At 36.6% G+C, this 21,121-nt stretch overlaps 1 protein-coding gene across 1 annotated transcript; it reads left to right on the plus strand.

The window, feature by feature from the left end:
- The first annotated feature begins 11,083 nt into the window (after nucleotides 1-11,083).
- Nucleotides 11,084-21,072, plus strand: LOC112044054 (gamma-glutamyl hydrolase A). The gene is made up of 7 exons (XM_052886170.1): nucleotides 11,084-11,215; nucleotides 12,216-12,459; nucleotides 13,533-13,583; nucleotides 14,067-14,299; nucleotides 15,763-15,869; nucleotides 16,798-16,895; nucleotides 19,476-21,072. The coding sequence occupies exons 2-7, from the start codon at nucleotides 12,233-12,235 to the stop codon at nucleotides 19,744-19,746; spliced, it is 987 nt and encodes a 328-aa protein (XP_052742130.1). The 5' UTR covers nucleotides 11,084-11,215; nucleotides 12,216-12,232; the 3' UTR covers nucleotides 19,747-21,072.
- The last annotated feature ends 49 nt before the right edge of the window (nucleotides 21,073-21,121 follow it).

Consider the following 21,121-nt stretch of genomic DNA (forward strand, 5'->3'; position numbering starts at 1 on the left):
TTTAACAATAGTTAATGTACCTATAACCGCGAAGAGAACTTCAAAAAAGAGAACAGAGAGAAAGAAAAAAAAAGAACAGAGATAAAGAAAAGTAAACTTAAAAAAAGAAAAGAAAGAACAGAAAAAAAGAAAATAGTGGACAGAAAGAAAGAAAAGGCAAGAAAAGAAAAGAGATAATAGAGAAAAGGCAAGAAAAGAAAACAAAAGATAGAACAGACAGAAAGGCAAGAAAAGGAAACGAAAGGAAAGAGAGGAGAGGAGAAAGAAGAGAAGAGCTATTCAGCAAGAATATTTACCTAACCCCAAAATTTTACCTTCACGCCACCCACCAGGCGTGGACTGGGCCCTAAATATGTATTATTAAAAACTACATATTATTTAAGGCTTTCATATTTTTGCTATTTAAAAAGTTCAATAAAAATAAAAAAACAAAATTTCAGAAAACCGTGCACATTAATAAAACAAAAAATCTGCATCACGTTCATCAAATTCGTGCACAAACTCAATAATTATGGCCCCTTAAACGTGTTTTACTTGTTTTTGCTACTCTTTTTAGCCAATTAAACATGAGAGGTGCACTATTTGAGCTAAAACACCCCCGGTATGTGAATTTGAATGCCTAAGGGCTCGTACACACGATCGTACGTTGCCATAAACAAAGCAAAGGCGCTGATGCTAGCTGTTTGCAGTCGAGATGACATTCTTATGTGTTGGTCGGCTTGCCGCGGATCAAGCGGATAGGCCTCACCCGTTAGGTTTTAATGCTCGGGTTTTACTATAGGATTATATAGTAAAACTATATGGAAACCACTGGCCACAGTATTGAGCAGAATCTCTGCCATCGGCTTAAAAGGATTCTGGCTGATGGGGTTTTTTTTTTCAGAGTCTTGAGAGTCAACACGGTACTGTGTGGCATTACATCATGATGAGGATGAGGAGCTGATGGGGTACTATGAATAAAAACAATGGATCTCATAAGAATATTGGTATCACCGTTAAATAAGGATAACGTACGAATTCGATGGCCTCGTCTTTGGCAGTCATACATCCGGCGTTAGTCTAGTTCCGCTCGTGTGTATTGGCTTTAATTCATTCACTCTGGGCTTAGCAATTATAATGTAGGTTCACCGTAGTCAGCCCTGCCACCGTACTTCACGGCGGAAAATTTTAATTGGGACTAATTTTTCTAGAGACAAGTTTTTGACGTAAGCTTTTTGAATAACAAATACAGGACATAGGCTCCGAATTGAAAACCTATTTTTTCAAATTGGTTATAATGTCGTACCAACATAAAATACATAATACGGTAGATACTTATATAGTTCTACAAGTTAATTGACTAACTTTGATGTATGTTAGTAGACATAATACGAAATTGATATTTTATGTACCAATTGTCAGTTTTTTGTTCAGCAACGTGAACACCGTCACGCTGCTCTTCATGTTGTTTTGTGGTATAATTGATAATAAATTGCTTAGTGTGGGCATGAAGAATATGTCTGTCAGCAGATGGTGAGTATTGATGCATTATAAAAGGATCCTTTTAAACCTAAACCCAAGGTCACAAGGTCCTGGGACCTGCTCGAGATGTTTCCTCTACCATAAGATGATGGTGTAACCCAGTCGCTGCTACCCATGGCATTAAACGAGTACATTACAAAATAATAACGTAAAAAAATAACGTTTATAGTATAGAATTCCACTTTCGGTAAGAAATATTTTTTTATTACAGAAACCACGCTGCTGCTGCAGCAAGCAACACCACACATTTTATGCGGTTTTCAATTAAACGAAAACACATACAAGCTTTAAAATTGTTAAAAACCTGCCGTGTTTTCAGGTAGGTGGGTACTTTTACTTAACCTAGTTGAAATAGGGTTAAGAGCAGAGTCAAAGCTATTTACAGAGTTCATACAAAATTTTAGCCAAATTTGATTTTTTTTTAACTTGTGTTCCAGAAAATAACCTGTTTTACTTTCGTTCGTTCCCCATCATAAACGCACGGATGTCAAGTAAAAAAGCAAGTTACGTAAATGAAGCAATTTCCTTGTCATATCCGGGACGATTATCGTTTTTGTTTAGGGTGAATCAACTTAATACAAATGAAATGAATTCATCGTCAAATTGGTATACACATTTCTGTTAAAAATCTATACATACAAGAGGTAAATACCTTAATTTAATTTCGTTATCAACCCATATACGGCTCACTGCTGAGCTCAAGTCTCCTCTCAGAATGAGAGGGGTTAGGCCAATAGTCCACCACGCTGGCCCAATGCGGATTGGCAGACTTCACATACGCAGAGAATTAAGAAATTCTCTGGTATGCAGGTTTCCTCACGATGTTTTCCTTCACCGATTGAGACACGTGATATTTAATTTCTTAAAATGCACACAACTGAAAAGTTGGAGGTGCATGCCCCGGACCGGATTCGAACCCACACCCTCCGTAATCGGAGGCAGAGGTCATATCCACTGGGCTATCACGGCTCTACAATATTTAATCACGTCAACCTTCGTCTTTCGCGTCTGTTTTGACATGTACAAGTTCTTTAGGGTTCCGTAATCAACAAGGAACCTTTATAGTTTTTTTCGCCGGTCTGTTTTTAGTAGGTCTATTGTACTAGTGGACATATTTTTTTATTTCATCCCATAGAAGTGGGATATCGATGGATAGATTTTTTAAAAAAATAGAGCGGCATTTCATTCACATACAAAGAATGAAAGAGCGGATGAACTGTTTACGTTTGCGTGAGCCCTTAAAAGACAAAAGTCTTCGAACATTGCGTGTTGCCAGTGATGACAACAAGTTCCGAGAGTTGGTCGCTAACTATGGGCCTCATAAGAAGGCTCAGAGTCACACAGCGGGCGATGGAACGAGCTATGTTATGAGTATCTCTGCGTGATCGAATCAGAAATGAGGAGATCCGCAGAAGAACCAAAGTCACCGACATAGCTCAACGAGTTGCGAAGCTGAAGTGGCAAAGGGCGGGGCAAATAGTTCGAAGAGCCGATGGACGTTGGGGTCCCAAAGTGCTGGAATGGCGACCCCGCACTAATAAGCGCAGTGCTGGCCGACCCCCCACCAGGTGGACTCACGACATCAAGCGAGTCGCAGGGAATCGCTGGATGCAGGTGGCTCACTATCGTGATGTTTGCAATTCCCTACAAAAGGCCTGCAGTGGACGTCCATTGGCAGATATGATGATGAGCCCTTAAATGTGTATAGTACGCGGCCTATAAGTTGACCTACTCGTATGCTCAGACACACATTTTTAGGTGTTAGTGACATACCTGTTGACGAGTTACCTTAGTAACACCTTGACTACGTCACAGACGCGTACGTCAATTGTTTGACATATTTAATTTACTGCGCAATCACGGAGTACGAGTTAACACTGTGGTTTAATACCTTTCGTTTGGATATCTGCGCAGATAATCGCCATATTGTTTCAATTTACTTGCCGAGGTTAATATCTATCCTGAAAATCATTTTATCCAGACAAAGAAAATTAAAAGAGAAATAGATAAAAGATAGATAGAAAAAGACAGGGGCATGCACCTTCAACCTTTCAGTTGTGTGCGTTTTGAAGGAAGTTTGTTGTGTGAAGGAAAACATCGTAAGGAAACCTACATAGGTACCTAAGTATATTTTAATTCTCTAGGTGTGTGAAGTCTAGATGTGTGAAGTCTAGGTGTCTGGTAGACTAGTGGCCCAACCCCTCTTATTTTGAGAGGAGACTCGTACTCTACAATGAGCCGAATATGAGTTGTAATGATGGCGATGATGAGACAGAGAAAAAAAAACAAAGTGTATGTCTAAATTAGAAACGACTAGCGGACACCCACGACTTCGTCCGCGTGAAACTCGATGTAAACTTTCAATTACCCCTACCCTACCCTACCCCTACCCTACCCCTGCCCTACCCCTGCCCTACCCCTGCCCTACCCCTGCCCTACCCCTGCCCTACCCCTGCCCTACCCCTGCCCTACCCCTGCCCTACCCCTGCCCTACCCCTGCCCTACCCCTGCCCTACCCCTGCCCTCCCCTGCCCTACCCCTGCCCTACCCTTGCCCTACCCCTGCCCTACCCCTGCCCTACCCCTGCCCTACCCCTGCCGTACCCCTGCCCTACCCTTGCCCTACCCCTGCCCTACCTCTGCCCTACCCCTACCCTACCCTACCCTATCCCTACCCTACCCTACCCTACCCCTACCCTACCCCTACCCTACCCTACCCTATCCCTACCCTACCCTACCCTACCCCTACCCTACCCCTACCCTAAATATTTATTAAAATTAATTTATTAAAATATTTTATTAAAATTTTTATTATTCAGTTTAATATCAGTGTAGGTATTAGTTTAGATTATAAGGTTGTGTTGGCTGTGTTCGTGGCGTTACCCAATCTGTGGTTCCAACTAAAAATCAGCGCTACGTGGCCAAATTCAAATGGTAATGTAGCATTATGCTGAGCTGGGGGCTTTTTCTGGGTTATGCCACACATCGCAGGGTATTGTCCTGGATGTCCTGGTATGCTGGAGATATTGGTGATGTGTGGCATAATTTAGAAATAAACGCATTTTTCTTTCTTTCTTTCTTTCTATTCTTAGCACGTATTAAAAGAGCTTACGATTCTGTCATCACAATTACCCGGTCAAGAAATGTCCGGGCGTCGCACGTCGCCGGGAACAAATCGCGCTGATTGCACAAAGATCCCCCGATCCCTCTCATTTCGTTATCGCTGCAATTGTGTTCTTTGAGCGCTTCTTAATAACAGAGGAGCGAATTTTGATAGCCTCGCAAAATGACACGCTCCGCCGTTGGTTGGTTTTGTTTATTGTTTTATTTTTTCTATAATGAGACGCGATCAATACGAGTACTGTATCTTCCCTCTTGGATTTTAGCTTTTCGTTGAGGTATTTAAATATTGCTATTTATAGATTTCACTCATTTACTCAATGTCTATTGTCAGCCTATGTCTAACGGTATACTGGAGGTTTAGGCCTCTTTTTTATTATTATCATCATCATCATTATCATCATTATCATCACCATCATCCATCACCCTTCACCCATCATCATCATTAACAGCCGATGTCTATTGCCACTTCAGCTTCGCGACGCGCGCATACCACTGCGCCAGGGATGTCGTCAAAAGTGGAGTGGACGCCACTTGTGATACATTGGTGGAAGCGTTCTCGCGCTCCGTTTTCGTAAAATTTCGATTTTTAAATTCCGCCTGAATCAACGATTGTTCCCAGGTCAAAAGTTACCTGACCTAAGGCACTGAAAACATATGTACAAGTAAAGGTACAATTTATCTTCATATCAAATTTCATCCAAATCGGGTTAGTGATTCAGCCGTGAACAAGTAACAGACAGACTTACTTTCCCATTTATAATATTCATCACCATCATTAACAACCCACATTTGGCTCAATGTTGAGCATAAGTCTTCTCTCAGAATAAGAGGGTAGGCTACTTTGTATACACGTTGGCCCAATGCGGATTGGCAGACTGTACACTGGTAGAAATTAAGAAAATTCTCAGGTATGCAGGATTCCTCATGAAGGTTTTCCTTCACCGTATGAGACACGTGATATTTAATTTCTTATAATGCACATAGCTAAACCTACTATCTACGCCCTCTTAATTGAAGGCAGAGGTCATGCCCACTGGCTGTTATAATAAATAAAATATTTATAATATTAGTATGGATTTATATCCTTAGGCATCTCGGCGATTATAACGCTCTTAATTTAAAACCTAAACGTACCTAGTACTAATAACATTTCATCAGTCTATAACAGCATGAAATAATATCAAAGCGAACCTTTCCAACGAGTTTTAGCACTCGAGAGGAATGCAAATAAATTAATTAAACCTGCAATCGCGAATGAATGGAGTAGTTAAAAACATCGTTAAGCACATTGTCGGTGACGTTCCAAGTCGGCCGAACTGAAACTTTTCAAGTTACGAATACTTGAAAAGTCCATTACACGCTTGATGGCGCCGACTCCGACCTTATGACGCCGGGTTGTTTGTAATTACACAGACATAGCCCAGATTTCATTTAAACTTTGTGACAGCCACTGTTGGCTCGCTGACAGCCAGCGGCTTCTAGTTTTCTTAGAAAAAATATAGCGAGCCTACTGCTAGAGAGAACACTGTAATTTGTTCAATAAATAATAAAGCTAACTAATATTTCTAAACGGAGCCGTGATATAGAATAGAATAGAATATATCTTTATTTGTCCACACACGAGTAATAAAATAAAATAAAATAAACAAACAGAACATACAAATATCTGGTCGTGGACAAAACAGGTATCCACCTCAGCACAATGCCACAGCGATATGATATGACCTCTGCCTCCGATTCCGGAGGTTGTAAATCTGGTCCGGGGCATGCACTTTGATCTTTTCAGTTGTGTGCATTTTAAGAAATTAAATATCACGTGTCTCAAACAGTGTAGGAAAACATCGTGAGGAAACCTGCATACCAGAGAATTTTCTTAATTCTCTGCGTGTGTGAAGTCTGCCAATCCGCATTGAGCCAGCGTTGTGGACTAAATTGGCCTAACCCCTCTCATTCTGAGAGGAGACTCGAGCTCAGCAGTGAGCCGAATATGGGTTTATAACGAATATTGCTAAACATTAGTGAAGGCAATAATGTAATTTAATACAGTTTTATTACGAATTCATGTAATTTTCCATCAAGAATTTTAATTTTTTTAAGACGAGATGTCTTATCCTTTATTTATAAGGCTTAATACCTTATTATTAAGCTGATATCGTAGATGCCTACTATATTATATGATGGTTAATATTTTCAATATTCACAGAATGGATGATAAAAGGAAAAAGTGTGTTTAATTTTTATAGCACTAACAAAAGAAGAAAAGAAAAACCTCAAGCCTCTAATAGATTTCATCTATAGAATCCAAACAACAATTTGTTTTATTTATATTTGTCGTAGTTGTAATGTTTTTTTATGGAAACTATTTTTTATATGGAAACATTGAGAAACGTCAGAATTCGCAGCAGCACAACATGGCGTTGGTTCTCGAGCGAAAGTTGACGGGAAAGACTGCGCGGGTGTGAAATCATGCGTGGGTTTTTCATTCATCGCTACACGCCCTACAGCCCGCGCTGACCATCGGGAGTGTTACGAACGAACTTGCCAAGCTACAGCGGACACTATAAAAATCAGAGCATGAAGGCAGTACATCAGTGAATCAAAGACAAAGTTTTTCAATAGATACGAGCTGCGAACTGGGCGCCATTCATCCGGAGGCTTTCATAGCGATCGACAAAGCGCGCATTGTTCGTCGTTGTGCTCGTAGACTGTTTCACTGTCAACAGGCAAATGGTAAAGTAAACTGAGCGCGGCTGGCGGCGCTGTAAGTGAATTCCCATGGCGCCATAGTTGTGTAGTGAATTAGTAAGTTAGCAGTTCATGCATATTAACATAGAGCGACAACCGCGGCTCTCCATATTCATGTAAGGCGTTCCGAACCCGCCTATGAGTGCTTGTGCTCTGCTTTCGATGCGAATCCGACAAAAGATGGCATCCATGCAAATATTAAATATTTTTGAGTCATCATCATCATCATATTTATATAATGATTTATTTATATTGCTATTCTCCGCGAAAAGCCGACGAACCCATGCGACAACGTTACCCAGGTCCGACAAAATACTTTCTACGTACGTTTCACCCCGAAACCGGAGCATCCTCAGGAGATGTTGACTCTACAACGTGTAATTGCGTTGTAGAGTCAATATCTAGCAAAATAAATAAATCATTAAATAATCATGATGAACTTCCGCAAAGTAACCTATGCTTCTATCCAATAATCATATTTTGTTTTAGTGACCTTTCAACTGGACACAAGCTTCCATAGGAGAGACGAATAGTAGACACTTTTTTTAAATGGTCTTAAATAAGTTCATTATCATAATAAAAAGAAATCATATTTTTTGAGACGTAATTACATGAAAATTTTAGATTTTAAATATATTTTTGACAATACGAGCCAAAACGCCTGTCCGCCATGATGGTCTGACTCTGACATCACTATAACAAATCCGTTATAGTACAGTCCCTTCCATGTACTATGCGAAATTAATATTGTTTATATTAAATGAGTCAACTACCCTATTCGGAGTTGAGACATAAGTTTGCAATGCGGGTATGTTAGTTAATATGATAATTTTTGACTTGTTTCGTTTGTTATCACAGTTAATGATAATGATAGGCAACAACTTACACTCCGAGGCACAAAAGTGTAACGTCACTTCCGAACTCCGGGTTGTTACTTAAAATGTCATGAAATCATAATTATATTTTTGCACTTTTGTGGCAGAACATGGTAAATATTATTTGTATAATTAGGGCCCTAAATATTATTATTAAAACCAAGTTAATTAGAATTAAGGAGAATGTTACCCACTCTTAATAATTTATAATTAGAAATTGTTGTTTTGTTGCTAAAATATTTTTACAGTATTTACTTTTTTTAGGATTTTAGTCCTCATAGTTCAGCTAATTCGTATTACATCGGATTTATATCCGATGCAGTACACAAGCGCTCTAACCGTGTTACACCAAGCCTGTAATTATATACAGTGAAAATATACATTTGACTGAACATAATTTAGTAGAGCTATTAAATATGTACTGTGCCCTCTGTAACGTAAAATAGCAGAATTTCTCGTTATAAAGAGAATAAGATCAACGAAGCACTGTACACTGTAATAATAAGGGTTCGAAAATTAAATTATATAAAAAGTCAAATATTAAGGGGAAGTTATACGTGAATACGTGAAAACACGTAAAGCTGTCGGTCCTGCGCCTGGTCTCTCACCGGTCATGTCGGTCTGCCGTGTCCCATCGGATTTCGAGAGTGAGGGAAGAGAAAGTGCACCTGTGCTTGCGCACACACTTGTGCACTATAATATCTCCTGCGTAATTGGTTAATCTCACCATAAGATTAGCCGCCGTGACCGAAAAGTCGGTCGGCAACATATTATTATTATTAATAATGATGTTAAAGTTAGAGAATATCCCAACACGGAGTCTATAACTACTTAGATTTCGTTATGGAAGGCCTAATTTAAAAATAGAAACGTGATTTATGGCTTCAGTGAAAGAGGGAATGCCGGTTAATCCTTCATTCGCAAGTATCAATAAATTAGAGTTTTCCCAAATCCCCAGTTAACTTTTTAAACAGCCCCCGTCAATGTCGTGATTGATGGAGCGGCCCTCTAATTGGACAAGAGCATCGGTATAAAAACTGTTTCGGGAATATAAATGAGTGACCTATTTCACTGAACCTGTGGAAATTAAAGGATTTAAAAAGAAGAAAAACACATTTTTTTTGCTGATTTTTGGGATTGTCCTTGATTTTCGTTTTCTTAGCTTTTAGCGTGATTAATTCGTCTATATATTTAATTAATATTAAACGCGATGGATGTTTGTAATTCGAAATTTAATTAATCTGAACGGACGTTCACCGATTTTAATTTTCATCAGTATATTATTATTTTCCTCTGACAGGGACCTCCCTTCTTAAGGGATATGGAGATTAAGCTCATCAGTCTAGTCCACTGCGGGTTGTATAAGGGAGATTAGATAATGTTTGAATCTCTGTAACAATTACTGATGACATCTTTACGTCCAAAATTCCTCAGTGCCTGAAGACAAAGTCTTCAAACAGTGCGTTGCCAGCGATGACTTACGGATTCATGACTGGGTAGCTAACTATAGGCCTCATAATAAGGCTCAAAGTCAGTCAGCGGGCGATGGAGCGAGCTATGCTTGGAGTTTCTTTGCGTGATCGAATCAGAAATGAGGATATCCGTAGAAGAACTAATGTCATTGACATAGCTCAGCGAAACTGAAGCGGCAATGGGCAGGGCATAGAGTTCAAAGAGCCGATTGAGGTTGGGGTCCCAAGGTACTGGAATGGTGCTGCCTGCCCTGCCCTGCATCGTAAAGCGCAGTGTTGGTCGACCTCCCACTATGGCGAATGAAGACATCAAGCGGGATGCAGGGAGCCTCTGGACGGTGGTGCATCTAGACCGTTGTGGTTGGAAGTATGCAAGAGGCGTATATCCAGGCGTGGTTGTCTATCGGTTGCTATTGCTGATGATTTCTTCTCGGACGAAATAAAAGTTCAATAAAATAAGCCAGGACGCGGTACGTCTTTGCCGGGTGGCAACTAGCCACCACCGAAGTCTAAGATAACTTCGGCTAGTGGAAACTAGCCAAAGTTATCCGAATCTACTACTGTACGAAGTAAGCAGTGAAACAAGGAGACAGTTCAAATTCAAATTCATTTATTATCAGAATGTGATAATGTCCAGATATTCATTTACATTTCGGCTTATACACAACACGTTAAATTTTTTTCTTGTTTCGAACATACAGTACCTGCCGGATTGGGTATATTTTTGCCAGCATCATCGGCATTCACGATGAGGAGATACCAATTAGTATGGGAAACATTGATGTCATACATTTTTATAAGAGTTTTTATTCCGCTCGTTATAATGATATAATTATTATTAAAAAAAATATATTTATTTATAATTTTTCGATACAAACAAAAAAATGGTATCATAATTCAATGACATTCTAATCCCTACCTTCCTTAAAAATAAATCAAATCTTAAAACTCTCATTAAGTACTGAAAAAATAATTTGAGATAGAAATAATTTTGAAAGAAATATTATAACACTTGGTCACCCTACTTTTGAATTTATAGTATATTTTTGTTTCAATTCGTTTTAGATAATTTAGTGACGACGTATATCTTCCACTTGATTCTAATATTATTAATTAACTATGAATTAACATAATTATCACACTAACTTGATTTTCTGTCAGTTTAATGCTTTTAAAAATATAATAATGTTTTTCATTTTATAATATGATTAACATTTCAGTAGAATTTTTTAGATTTATCTACTTCTAGCATAACATTGATGGCACTATCATGCCGTTTCATTCTAAAATTTTATTTTTAGACTTATTACGTGTTTTACGAGTAATTTTAGACTTAGTCTTACTAAAACCACTGTACAGTTACAGACTGAAACACAGATAGGTCATTTTTAATACATTTTCCTTATATCACGTGCACTTATTTTACTTTATATTGTAATTATACATATGTAAAGTGTAGAATCTCTGAAGAATATAACTCGTGAGTACCTTGTGACCTTTTGTTTACCAGTCCTTTTATGTGGATATGACCTCTGCCTCCAATTCCGGACGGTGTAGATTCGAATCCGAATCCGGAATTTTTCATCCGGAAAACGCACGCATGGAAAGTTTTTCAGTTATGTTCATTTTATGAAATTAAATAACACGAGTCTCAAACGGTGAAGGAAAAACATCCTGCATACCTGAGAATTTTCTTAATTCTCTGCGTGTGTGAATTCTGCCAATCTGCATTGGGCCAGCGTGGTGGACTATTGGCCTAACCCCTCTCATTCTGAGAAGAGACTCGAGCTCAGCAGTGAGCCGAATATGGGTTGACAATGATGATGATGATGTTGATTAATACAAGCAATTTAAAAAAGGCAAGCCTGTTTGTTTGTCGTTGCTATATCGCCAAATATTGTTATATTTTATATGCTTGCATATTTTTTTTAAGTTTTAGCCTCATTTTTTTAATTATAACTACTGTTTTTCTAATCTAATGTTTTATAGTGTGCTAGGAACATTGAGTTACTATATGTATATATCTATGTGCAGCAGCGAGGACTCTCAACAACCCGATTCCTTGCGGATTACCTTTTTAAAAACCATATTATATGCTCGTACATATCCTTAATTATAATTTATTTAATACGCTCCAAATAGGTATATAAATATTACTACAGCATTTCTGCAATGTTTACAAAAAACGCCTGCGCGTATGATTAAAAAAACACATGATCTTCAGTGGCGTTCATAAGGTTTTTAAAAACTGTGTGCACTGTAAGTAAAAATTGGAAAATTTCATGTCCAACTATGAATTCTGCGGTCCAGCGTAGGTTTGTATTGAGTCTTTAGGGTAGGCAGTGCATTTTTGCATCTATGAATTGCACGCCACTGATGATCGGGTTACCAATTACAAAATTTCAGTTTTCACTACTGCTATGTAGTAAATAGTAACTCAATGGTTAGGAATGGGTACCACAATATCTTTAATTTGACAGGTATTTTAATATAAACCATGGCGATTGGGTCACTACTGGTGATTGCTGCGTACTTTTATCACTGTGAAGCTTTTGCTGTAGTACAAGGAGACGTCCTCAACGAGCGCCCGATCGTTGGTATCTTATCGCAAGAACTATCGTTGCGTGTACACTCAATGTTTCCTAAAGAAAACTATACGAGTTACATATCGGCCTCGTTTGTGAAAGATGTTGAGAAATCCGGCGCAAGAGTTGTCCCGATTCTGTAAGTATTTTGACTCTCTCTCTCTCTCTCTGCAGTTACAGAAGATCATGGTAAGATCTCAACCTCCTGCGGGTCCATACCTCTCACCGGCTTCTGTTGGTGGCCATTCCTGCTATCGTGTAGAACTTCGTCACTTTATCCTCCTCCAGCTGGTCAAGTATTTCGACTAGGCTGTCATTTATATTTAAACTAGCGGACGCCCGCAACTTTGTCCGCGAGAAAGTCGGTGTGAACTTTCGTTGTACTTGATCATTTTAACCTACATCAAAAAAAGGAGGAGGTTCTCAATTCGACGAGTGTTTTTTTTTCATTTTGTTACATACTTACTTGTTGTTTTAACACAAAATTACTGAACTGATTTTTATGAAAATTAAATGCTAGGACACACTAAAACAGAAAAATAAAAGTTTTTTTTTTAGTTTATTTTTGTGATTTTGAAGTCGGTTCAATTTTTTTGTTAAAAAGATTTTATTAATTTTATTTTGGTTATAGTAAGATCCTTATAGAATATACGAATATATTATCATAGTGGACATCTATAGACCACTAAATAGTATGAAAAATGGGTTTTTTGCTTTTCCTGAAAAATTTGCCTTTTTTTAATTACCATTTCACTCTTCGAGACTGGTGAATTGTTGTTCATATTGATATAGATAGGTTCTATATTAAAGGTTATGTTAGATACACAAATAGGATCTTAGATACATAGATTAGGATATTGTTTGACAAAGAGTTTAAATAATGAGAGATTTATAGAAACCGAAAGGAGTGTGGATTTTCATCCTCCTTCTAACAAGTTTCCATCTTAGACTGCATTATCACTTACCATCAGGTGAGATTGTAGTCAAGGGCTAACTTGTAAAGAATAAAAAAAAATATATATATAATTATAGGCTTCTAAATTTTTTTCTCAATTTACTAATTCCTGGAGGACTGAACTCCTGTTCATTTAACATTATTTATTATTAAAATAAAAGTTTTGATAGATAACTTTTAAAGTAATATAAATAGGCCACAGTGTATTGATTACTGTAATAATAAAAACTTCTAAACAATTATTTTGTCTATTTCAGAATCGGCAGAGATCGTTCCTACTACAGAAATATATTACGAAAGATTAATGGGTAAAACCAATAATTACTTTATTATTTACTTAAAGTATTCTAATTAGATAACATTTACAACACTAATGAATCACAATATTTATACTATTTTATGTCTTGTTACCCTGGGTATATCGGGCGTGCTTATTTTGCCCTGTCTGCCTGATTTTATACAAAAATATACGTTACGTTACGTTACGTTAAAAAAATTGCAGGCCCACAATGGCTACAAATCGCTAAAGACCGAGAAGAATGGAAATCTTTGGAGGAGGCCTTTACCTGAGGGGTTTCCAGTAAAATATAGTTTTTTTTATTGAATACCATAAAAATAGCTACATACATTTTTTTTTTAAAAGTAGGTAATTCCACTAAATTGTATTTATGTACTGGAAATTAATTTTATTTTTATACGTTACGTGCCAATACAAAATCACCACAAAATGTGTTCCAAAATAATTCACTATTAAGTTACTATGTATAATGCTTGTAGTATTTTCCTTATAGAGTTATCTTCCCGGGTGGTGTTTCGAAATTCAACAATACCAACGGCTATGCCGACGCCGCCAAACACATCTATGAACTGGCACAAGAACTGAACGACGCTGGTGATTACTTCCCCATTTTCGGGACTTGTTTAGGATTTCAATTCCTCGTCGTACTTACATCGGGCAGAGGACCAGAAGCGATTCGAATCAAATGTCGCTCGTATGAAAACTTGCCGCTTAATTTTACGCAGGGTAAGTTATGTAACGCAGCAATAATATATTATCTCTTAACTCAGCCATGTGAAACTCAAAATGTCTCAAAAACCAGTGGGACAGGGCGGGCCGCCTAACTTTATCATTACGCTCCCATTAATACGAGCGTTTTTTATCAGCCGTTTAAAAAGCGTTCAAACATAGTATGAAGTTAAAGTGCTATATCCAATATCCAATATTTAAAATGCAACACAGCTCGATAAAAAGCGTCGCGTTTTTAAAACGCTGACGTGGGAACAATAACTTGGGAATGCATTTGTTCTTTTTAAACGCTTTTTTAATGTCAGTTAAAAGTGCTCGTGCGAGTGGGGGCTTATAGTAAACCAACTGAAAATCTCAAAGAAAGAATCGTTTTCGTGATATGCGAATGTATATTTACGTAATATGAACTTGTTGATTAAAAACGTTTTTGACACGCTCGCGGGCGAGGGGCTGTTTTAAAAATTATCTCAGACCACAGGAAAAGGTTTGTTTGAAATGGCTGGCTTGACTGTTATGACATAGCTTAGCTTACTTAAGTTAAGAAAAATATTACAATTTTAAAAGTTTACCTAAATCTTCTTTCAAGTTATTAGAAACAAAAACGGGTTCTCCAACGTACGCCAGGATATACCCGCCACATCAAAAATCTATATAATGGGGATGATGACTAGGTTTGAATATATTGGTTTTTATGATACATTCGAGTAAATAAGGTCAATGTTAACTAATTTATACATAAAAAGCAAAGATTGACTGGATATTTGAAAAATAAATAAGATTATAAAATTTCAAAATCTACTAAAAATATTTTATCGTAATTAGATGAAAATTCATACAGTTTTAGCTTCCTTACATTAAATGTGACATTTTTTAATATTTAAACTATAAACATAAATGCAGAAATAACAAAGATATTAGTAATTTTGTTTAATCGCCCATACAAATCTAACGATCATTAATTGCCTACGACGTCATAAGTTCGTACCATTTTGTATGGGGCGGATCCGCGGCAGCGCCGCAAATCTGACCCTTTAAAACCCTGTAGCTCCGAAAGTAATGATCGCAGATACCTTGTTACTTTACAAAATTGCTTTACTATTAGCGTACTCTTAATTTATATACAATTTAAAAAAACTGTCATCATCCCTATTCTGTAACCATCTTCTGATCCAACAGACGTCAATTTAAAAAGAAGATGAGACAATTATTAGGACTATTAACTAAAACGACTATCGGAATGATAAATTGAATTGATTTAATATTCTGCATGGCGGTAATCTCGTTAATAAATAATCAAGGACTTACAAATATTTTTGCATTTTCATTTTGATACTTTTTCAAAAAAAATAGTTGTTGTCACTCTTAGACGAATTTAGCACGAATTCTCTCGAAATGTTAGTTTTATTGAAATTAGTTAAATAACTTAAAAGAAAACGAAAATCAAGGTTTTAATGTTGCAGATTTTCGCAAAAGCAGAATGTTTCACGAAGCACCAAAAGATATTATTCGTATTTTGAAGAACAAGGACGTCACAGTAAATTCGCATGGGTTTTGTATAGTTGATGAAGTAAGTATATTTATTGTAAATCGATATCACGATTTTGTTTTGTTATTAATATTAGTTTACCACATCTCATTCGCCACAGAATACTTGAAATATTTCGTTATAAATTTCAGATCAAAATATTTAAATCAACCTGAGATGTGACATGAGTAGAAGTAAAAAGAAAAATATTTGCTTTGAAAGTTAGAAATTTAGGTACATTCATTGTTGTTGTTTAAATGTTTTATTACATGTAGTGTAGAATGTTAAATTAAGAATGTAAAATTTTACTCTGTACGTAGAGAGTAGGTAGGGTCATATAATAAAGCACTTTTTTGGGCTTTGCCGCCAACCTAGAGAATACTTAAAGATTTACAGTGCACGACGAAAAACTTTAATAACCAAAACAGTATTTTTTAATCACAAAGTATTTTTTAGTCACCAAGTGTGATTTACTTTTAGTGATTATAATGGTATAAACGATATAATGTTGTATTCGTATGGATATGTGAATATATTTATATTATGTTAATGGATCTCAAAATCTTTCAGATGATACATGTCTGTACATGTATATTGTTTACTTGAGGACGCCCGTCCGTGAGGGATTCAGCTTTTACAAATCACGCGGGAACCATAGCCCATGTGTTAATCCAGAGTAAAATCTATTTCCATTTCAAATTTCAGCCAAATCGCTTCAGAAGTAGCGATGTCAAAGATAAACAAACATCCAAACAAGCATACATACATACAAACTTTCTCGTTTATAATATTAGTAGAATTAATTCGAGGTTAGGTTAGGTTACGATTGATGAATTCCTTAATAACAAGGGAATGGTGGAAAGGCCGAGTTTCATGTTGGATTATGAAATATAGCTAATAATAATAAAAAATATTTTACAAAATGATTTTGGATGTTTTGTCACTATAATCTATTAAACTATCATTTCAGAGCCTGAAGTATCATAATCTGACTAAATACTGGCGCCCAACTTCTTACAGCAATGATGAATATGGCGTCAGATTCATTGCGAGTATCGAACATAAAAGGTGAGCTGTTCTTTTTTATTAATATTTTATTTAATTTATTTTTTTACTTATACAATTAAAGTCCGGCCGCTCAGGGATTGCGTTACTGACAGGTCGGCGATGTAACATGAGAGAGAGAGAGTCAAAAAACGAGGCAATAGACTATATTATATATATTAATAATTTTATATAAACAATATTCATTTCGAGTACTAAATGGAATAAACCCTCATTCGCATGAGAGTTTTTTTGACGGAAGTTAAAACGCGTTCAAATATATGAAGTTAAATGAAGGTCTATTTTCATCGCCCAAAGTTGAAAATGCAACACTGTTCGTAAGACTAAGTTCAAATGAGGGCTAGGGTCCGAAACCATACATCTTTCTAGTTTTCGAAGCGTTAGCGATTGTAGAAAGAGAATCGACTTGCCACTTGGGCAGTTCCATCTAGAGAAGACTTCATTCGAATGGAAATTATCAAATAACTAAAACTACCTAACACTTTACAAAATCAGTTAAGTATACTAAAACGTAGGTTGAGAAAGTCTACGTTTCTGATATGAGATATCATTGCTTGATATAGTTCATATGAATTTGTAACGAAACGAAATTTACAACTGAAGGATTGAATTTATTTTATTACTAGCAGACGGCGGACGCCCGCAACTTCGTCCGCGTGGAATTGAGTTTTCCAAAACCTTGGACCATTTTCCGTAATGAAAAGTAGCCTATATGTTAATCCAGAGTAAAATCTATATCCATTCCAAAGGAGATGGTCCATTTCAGGTCCACTCTTGTACCCCGTATCATTAAAATTTAAAAAATACAAGGATTTCATTAAAATTTATTAAAGTGAATAAATCTAACTAAATAAAATAAAAACCCAAAATTTTGAGTTATATCAAGATGGCGCCCATAGAGCAACTATGACATGACAATTGACAGCAAACGTCAACTCGATTACTGCATTGAAAACGTCTATCCGCCATTATTACCCTTAACACGTTCAGTGCGTTAGACTACTGCTCTTACTTCTAAAAAGTGCTGTATAGGGTCTAATGGGCCCTATGATAAACTTTGCTGATGTGCGTTATCGGGTTTAAGCGACCTTTTCAGTATTTTACCTTTAAAGTAAAAAATATCTGAAATTATTGGACTTTACATTGAATATGTGCCTGATATGTGTTTAGATTGAATATTTACAATCAAAAATTACATTAGTCCTAATATTCAGATCTTCTTGCATATTTAAAAAACCAATACAAAGTTTAGGGTCGTAAACACCCGATATCAGCACAGAAGGATAATTATGTCGATAAAATTCTAGTGTTGTCAGTAAAACATCGATAGATAGTAAATCAATTATTTATTTATTTTATTTTTAAACATCAAATGTGCTTCATTATAACAAGCCTGGCAGTACGTTTTTTGAGGTCATGACTTTTTTTACTTTTTTCGCAGCCTCTTTGCTACTTAGTGTTTTTCGCAGTGTGTTGTAGCATCCAACGCAGTTTCGCTTTTTATTTGCTTTTTCTAAGCGATGAGATGATTGCATGTCTGATTGAGTGTTAGCATGTGCTGTAACAGGACTTATAAGTTTTTCTATAACTTTTTCTGTAAAGTCAAGCTTGCTAATTTTAGTCTCGTTGTTTATATTATAAACGATCCATGCATTTACGAAAGCGATCCCGAAAATCATCTCCATCATCACTTTCCTATAGCATTTGAGGCCTTTTTTTAGAGTAGTATAGTAAGAGGACATTTGGTCGTTGGTATGTCTAGTTGATGGACTAACGAAAATTGAAGGACCCACGTTCTGACGTACTAAAATTTTCCGCCAGTGTTCTGGTGATTTCGCACCCTTTTCTTCAGAGGGTTTTTCAGCTCGTTCACTTTCACTGGGACACATTAGCAACATTCTCCTTGAACGCTTCATTTCACTCCCTTTAGTCAATTGATAGATCCCTTTCGTCACCAGGGTAGGTTAACGTAATTATTATCCACGCGCTGTAACCAAGCACAACACTAACGTACTGACATGCAATTCAGGTGCGGATATCAGGTCATCGGGCATCGGGTCTTTAACACCTGCCAAACGCACCTAGAGGATAAAATTTCCTTGCAGGCCGTATCAGGTCTTAACGACCCGATAGACTTTTATCGTTTCTATGGCTAGAATTTGATGAAATAAGACTAATGAATATATTCGTCTCTTTCCCACTGCAAAAATTCGAGGTTTTATCTATCCCGTCCCGTGAGAAAGTAATAGATTTATGCGCCCGCACTTTAAAAGAGTTATGCATCAGGTATTTTCAACCCGATGCCGCACTGAACGTGTTAATAATGTTGCATTTCTTGGGAGATAAAAAATATTATTTCGAAAGAATTAAAGTAAATTTGTAGATTTGTATAATCAAAACTAGTTAAAAAAAATATCTTCTTTTATTTCCGCTAGGGTACAATGGCTGATCCTGGGCTCCATACAATTTTGGACTCCTTTCAGCCAAATCGCTTCAGTAACCGCAGCGTAAAGGAGGAACAAACATACTTAGATACTTTACACAAACTTTCGCCTTTATAATATTAGTGTGATGTGATTCCAGGTACCCATTCTACGGAGTTCAATTCCATCCCGAGAAGGCTTCATTCGACTGGAAATCATCAAAGCATTACACACACTCGTTCGTTGCTGTGAGAACAAACCGTTACTTCGTGGATTTCTTCGTCAACGAGTGTCGGAAGAGTCAGCACTTTTTCGCCAATGCAGCCGAAGAAAACGCCTATTTGATTTACAATTACGCACCAAAATTTACCGGTGCCATGGGCAGCAGTTATTTTCAGTGTTACATGTTTGAGCCGAGAGGAAATGTTTAATCATAGTTTTGTTCGTTGCTTTTAGTTACACATTTATGCGCTTTCCTGTGCTCATAAAGCTGTAAATATGCACCTCTAAGTCTATGTACCTATTCTTTAAATTAATTTTTAAGTAAACTTTCATTTTGTAAAATTCCACGTTCCAGATTTCATTATAATAGAATCAACATTGTAAATCTTACCAATTTAAGGATTATTTTAAGTAAGCAACCGTATTATATTAGTAAAATTAATATTCCAATATCAACATTTAATATATAATTATTATTTTTTTGATTGTGTTTGTTTTGTAGATAATTTGAATTACATTTCGTCGTTATATACCATGATAAACAAAATATTATGTATATATACGTTTTGTTTGTAGATAAATGTTTAACGAAACAAAAACCTGACAAGTGCGAATCGGACTCACTGAGAGCTCTGTACATAGGATCATTATAAATAGTTTTGATTTAGAAATCGTATTGCCCAGTTTTTGCTGAGCTTTTTTCGAATTTCAGACCCCCTGAATTTTAAGTTTTAATTACATATGTATAGTTCAGAAACTTTTTCTTATACTTGTGGTATATAACGATGTTACTTGCCAAATTACAAAGTATTGAATCCTTTGAGAGTGTCGAAATGCGCGTTTTTGCTAAATAAGCAGCCGAATCGTTTTTAACGTAAACTTAGATGTTCGATTTTTTCACAGCTCTAAGTAAGATTTTCAGCTTGATACCATGGAATCCCGAAATAAAAGGTCTTGACAGACAGACTGACGGATCACAAAGTGATCCTATATTTATATATAGCTTCCGTTTTTTTTTTCATTTTGAGGTTCGGAACCCCAAAAATTAACCCAAATAAGATAATGACAAATATGATACTTTAATTGAGTTTAGCATCGTTCGGATATACTGATTTCAAGATATTCTTGAAAACATATTGATGTAAATAAAATACTTATAGTTTTTAAACTTTTCCCTATACTTGTAGTAAAAGACGATATTACTGGTTATATTATAACTTTCTCCTTTATTAATGTAAAAACTATGTTCATAATAATATTATCAAAGTATGTAAATCTATGTCGGTGACTTTGGTTCTTCTGCGGATCTCCTCATTTTGATTCGATCACGCAGAGATACTCCTAACATAGCTCGTTCCATCGCCCGCTGTGTGACTCTGAGCCTTCTTATTAGCGAGTCAAGCGAGTCGCAGGGATTCGCTGGATGCAGGTGGCTCAGTATCGTGATGTTTGGAAGTCCCTACAAAAGGCCTATGTCCTGCAGTGGACGTCCATCGGCTGATATGATGATGGTGATGATGTAAATTGTTGTAACTTGTTTGTTGTAAATTGTTGCAACACTCACTTGTACGGTTTTATTAGATT

Source organism: Bicyclus anynana, chromosome 16 (genome assembly GCF_947172395.1).
Source record: "Bicyclus anynana chromosome 16, ilBicAnyn1.1, whole genome shotgun sequence".
Lineage (NCBI taxonomy): Eukaryota > Metazoa > Arthropoda > Insecta > Lepidoptera > Nymphalidae > Bicyclus > Bicyclus anynana.

What these genes read in the sequence shown, in the direction of transcription:
- LOC112044054 (XM_052886170.1), top strand. Translation starts at nt 12,233, where the DNA reads ATGGCGATTGGGTCACTACTGGTGATTGCTGCGTACTTTTATCACTGT. An exon ending in ATATTACGAAAGATTAATGG is followed by an intron (nt 13,584 to 14,066) that starts GTAAAACCAATA and finishes TTTTCCTTATAG; the next exon opens with AGTTATCTTCCCGGGTGGTG. An exon ending in GGTTTTGTATAGTTGATGAA is followed by an intron (nt 15,870 to 16,797) that starts GTAAGTATATTT and finishes CTATCATTTCAG; the next exon opens with AGCCTGAAGTATCATAATCT.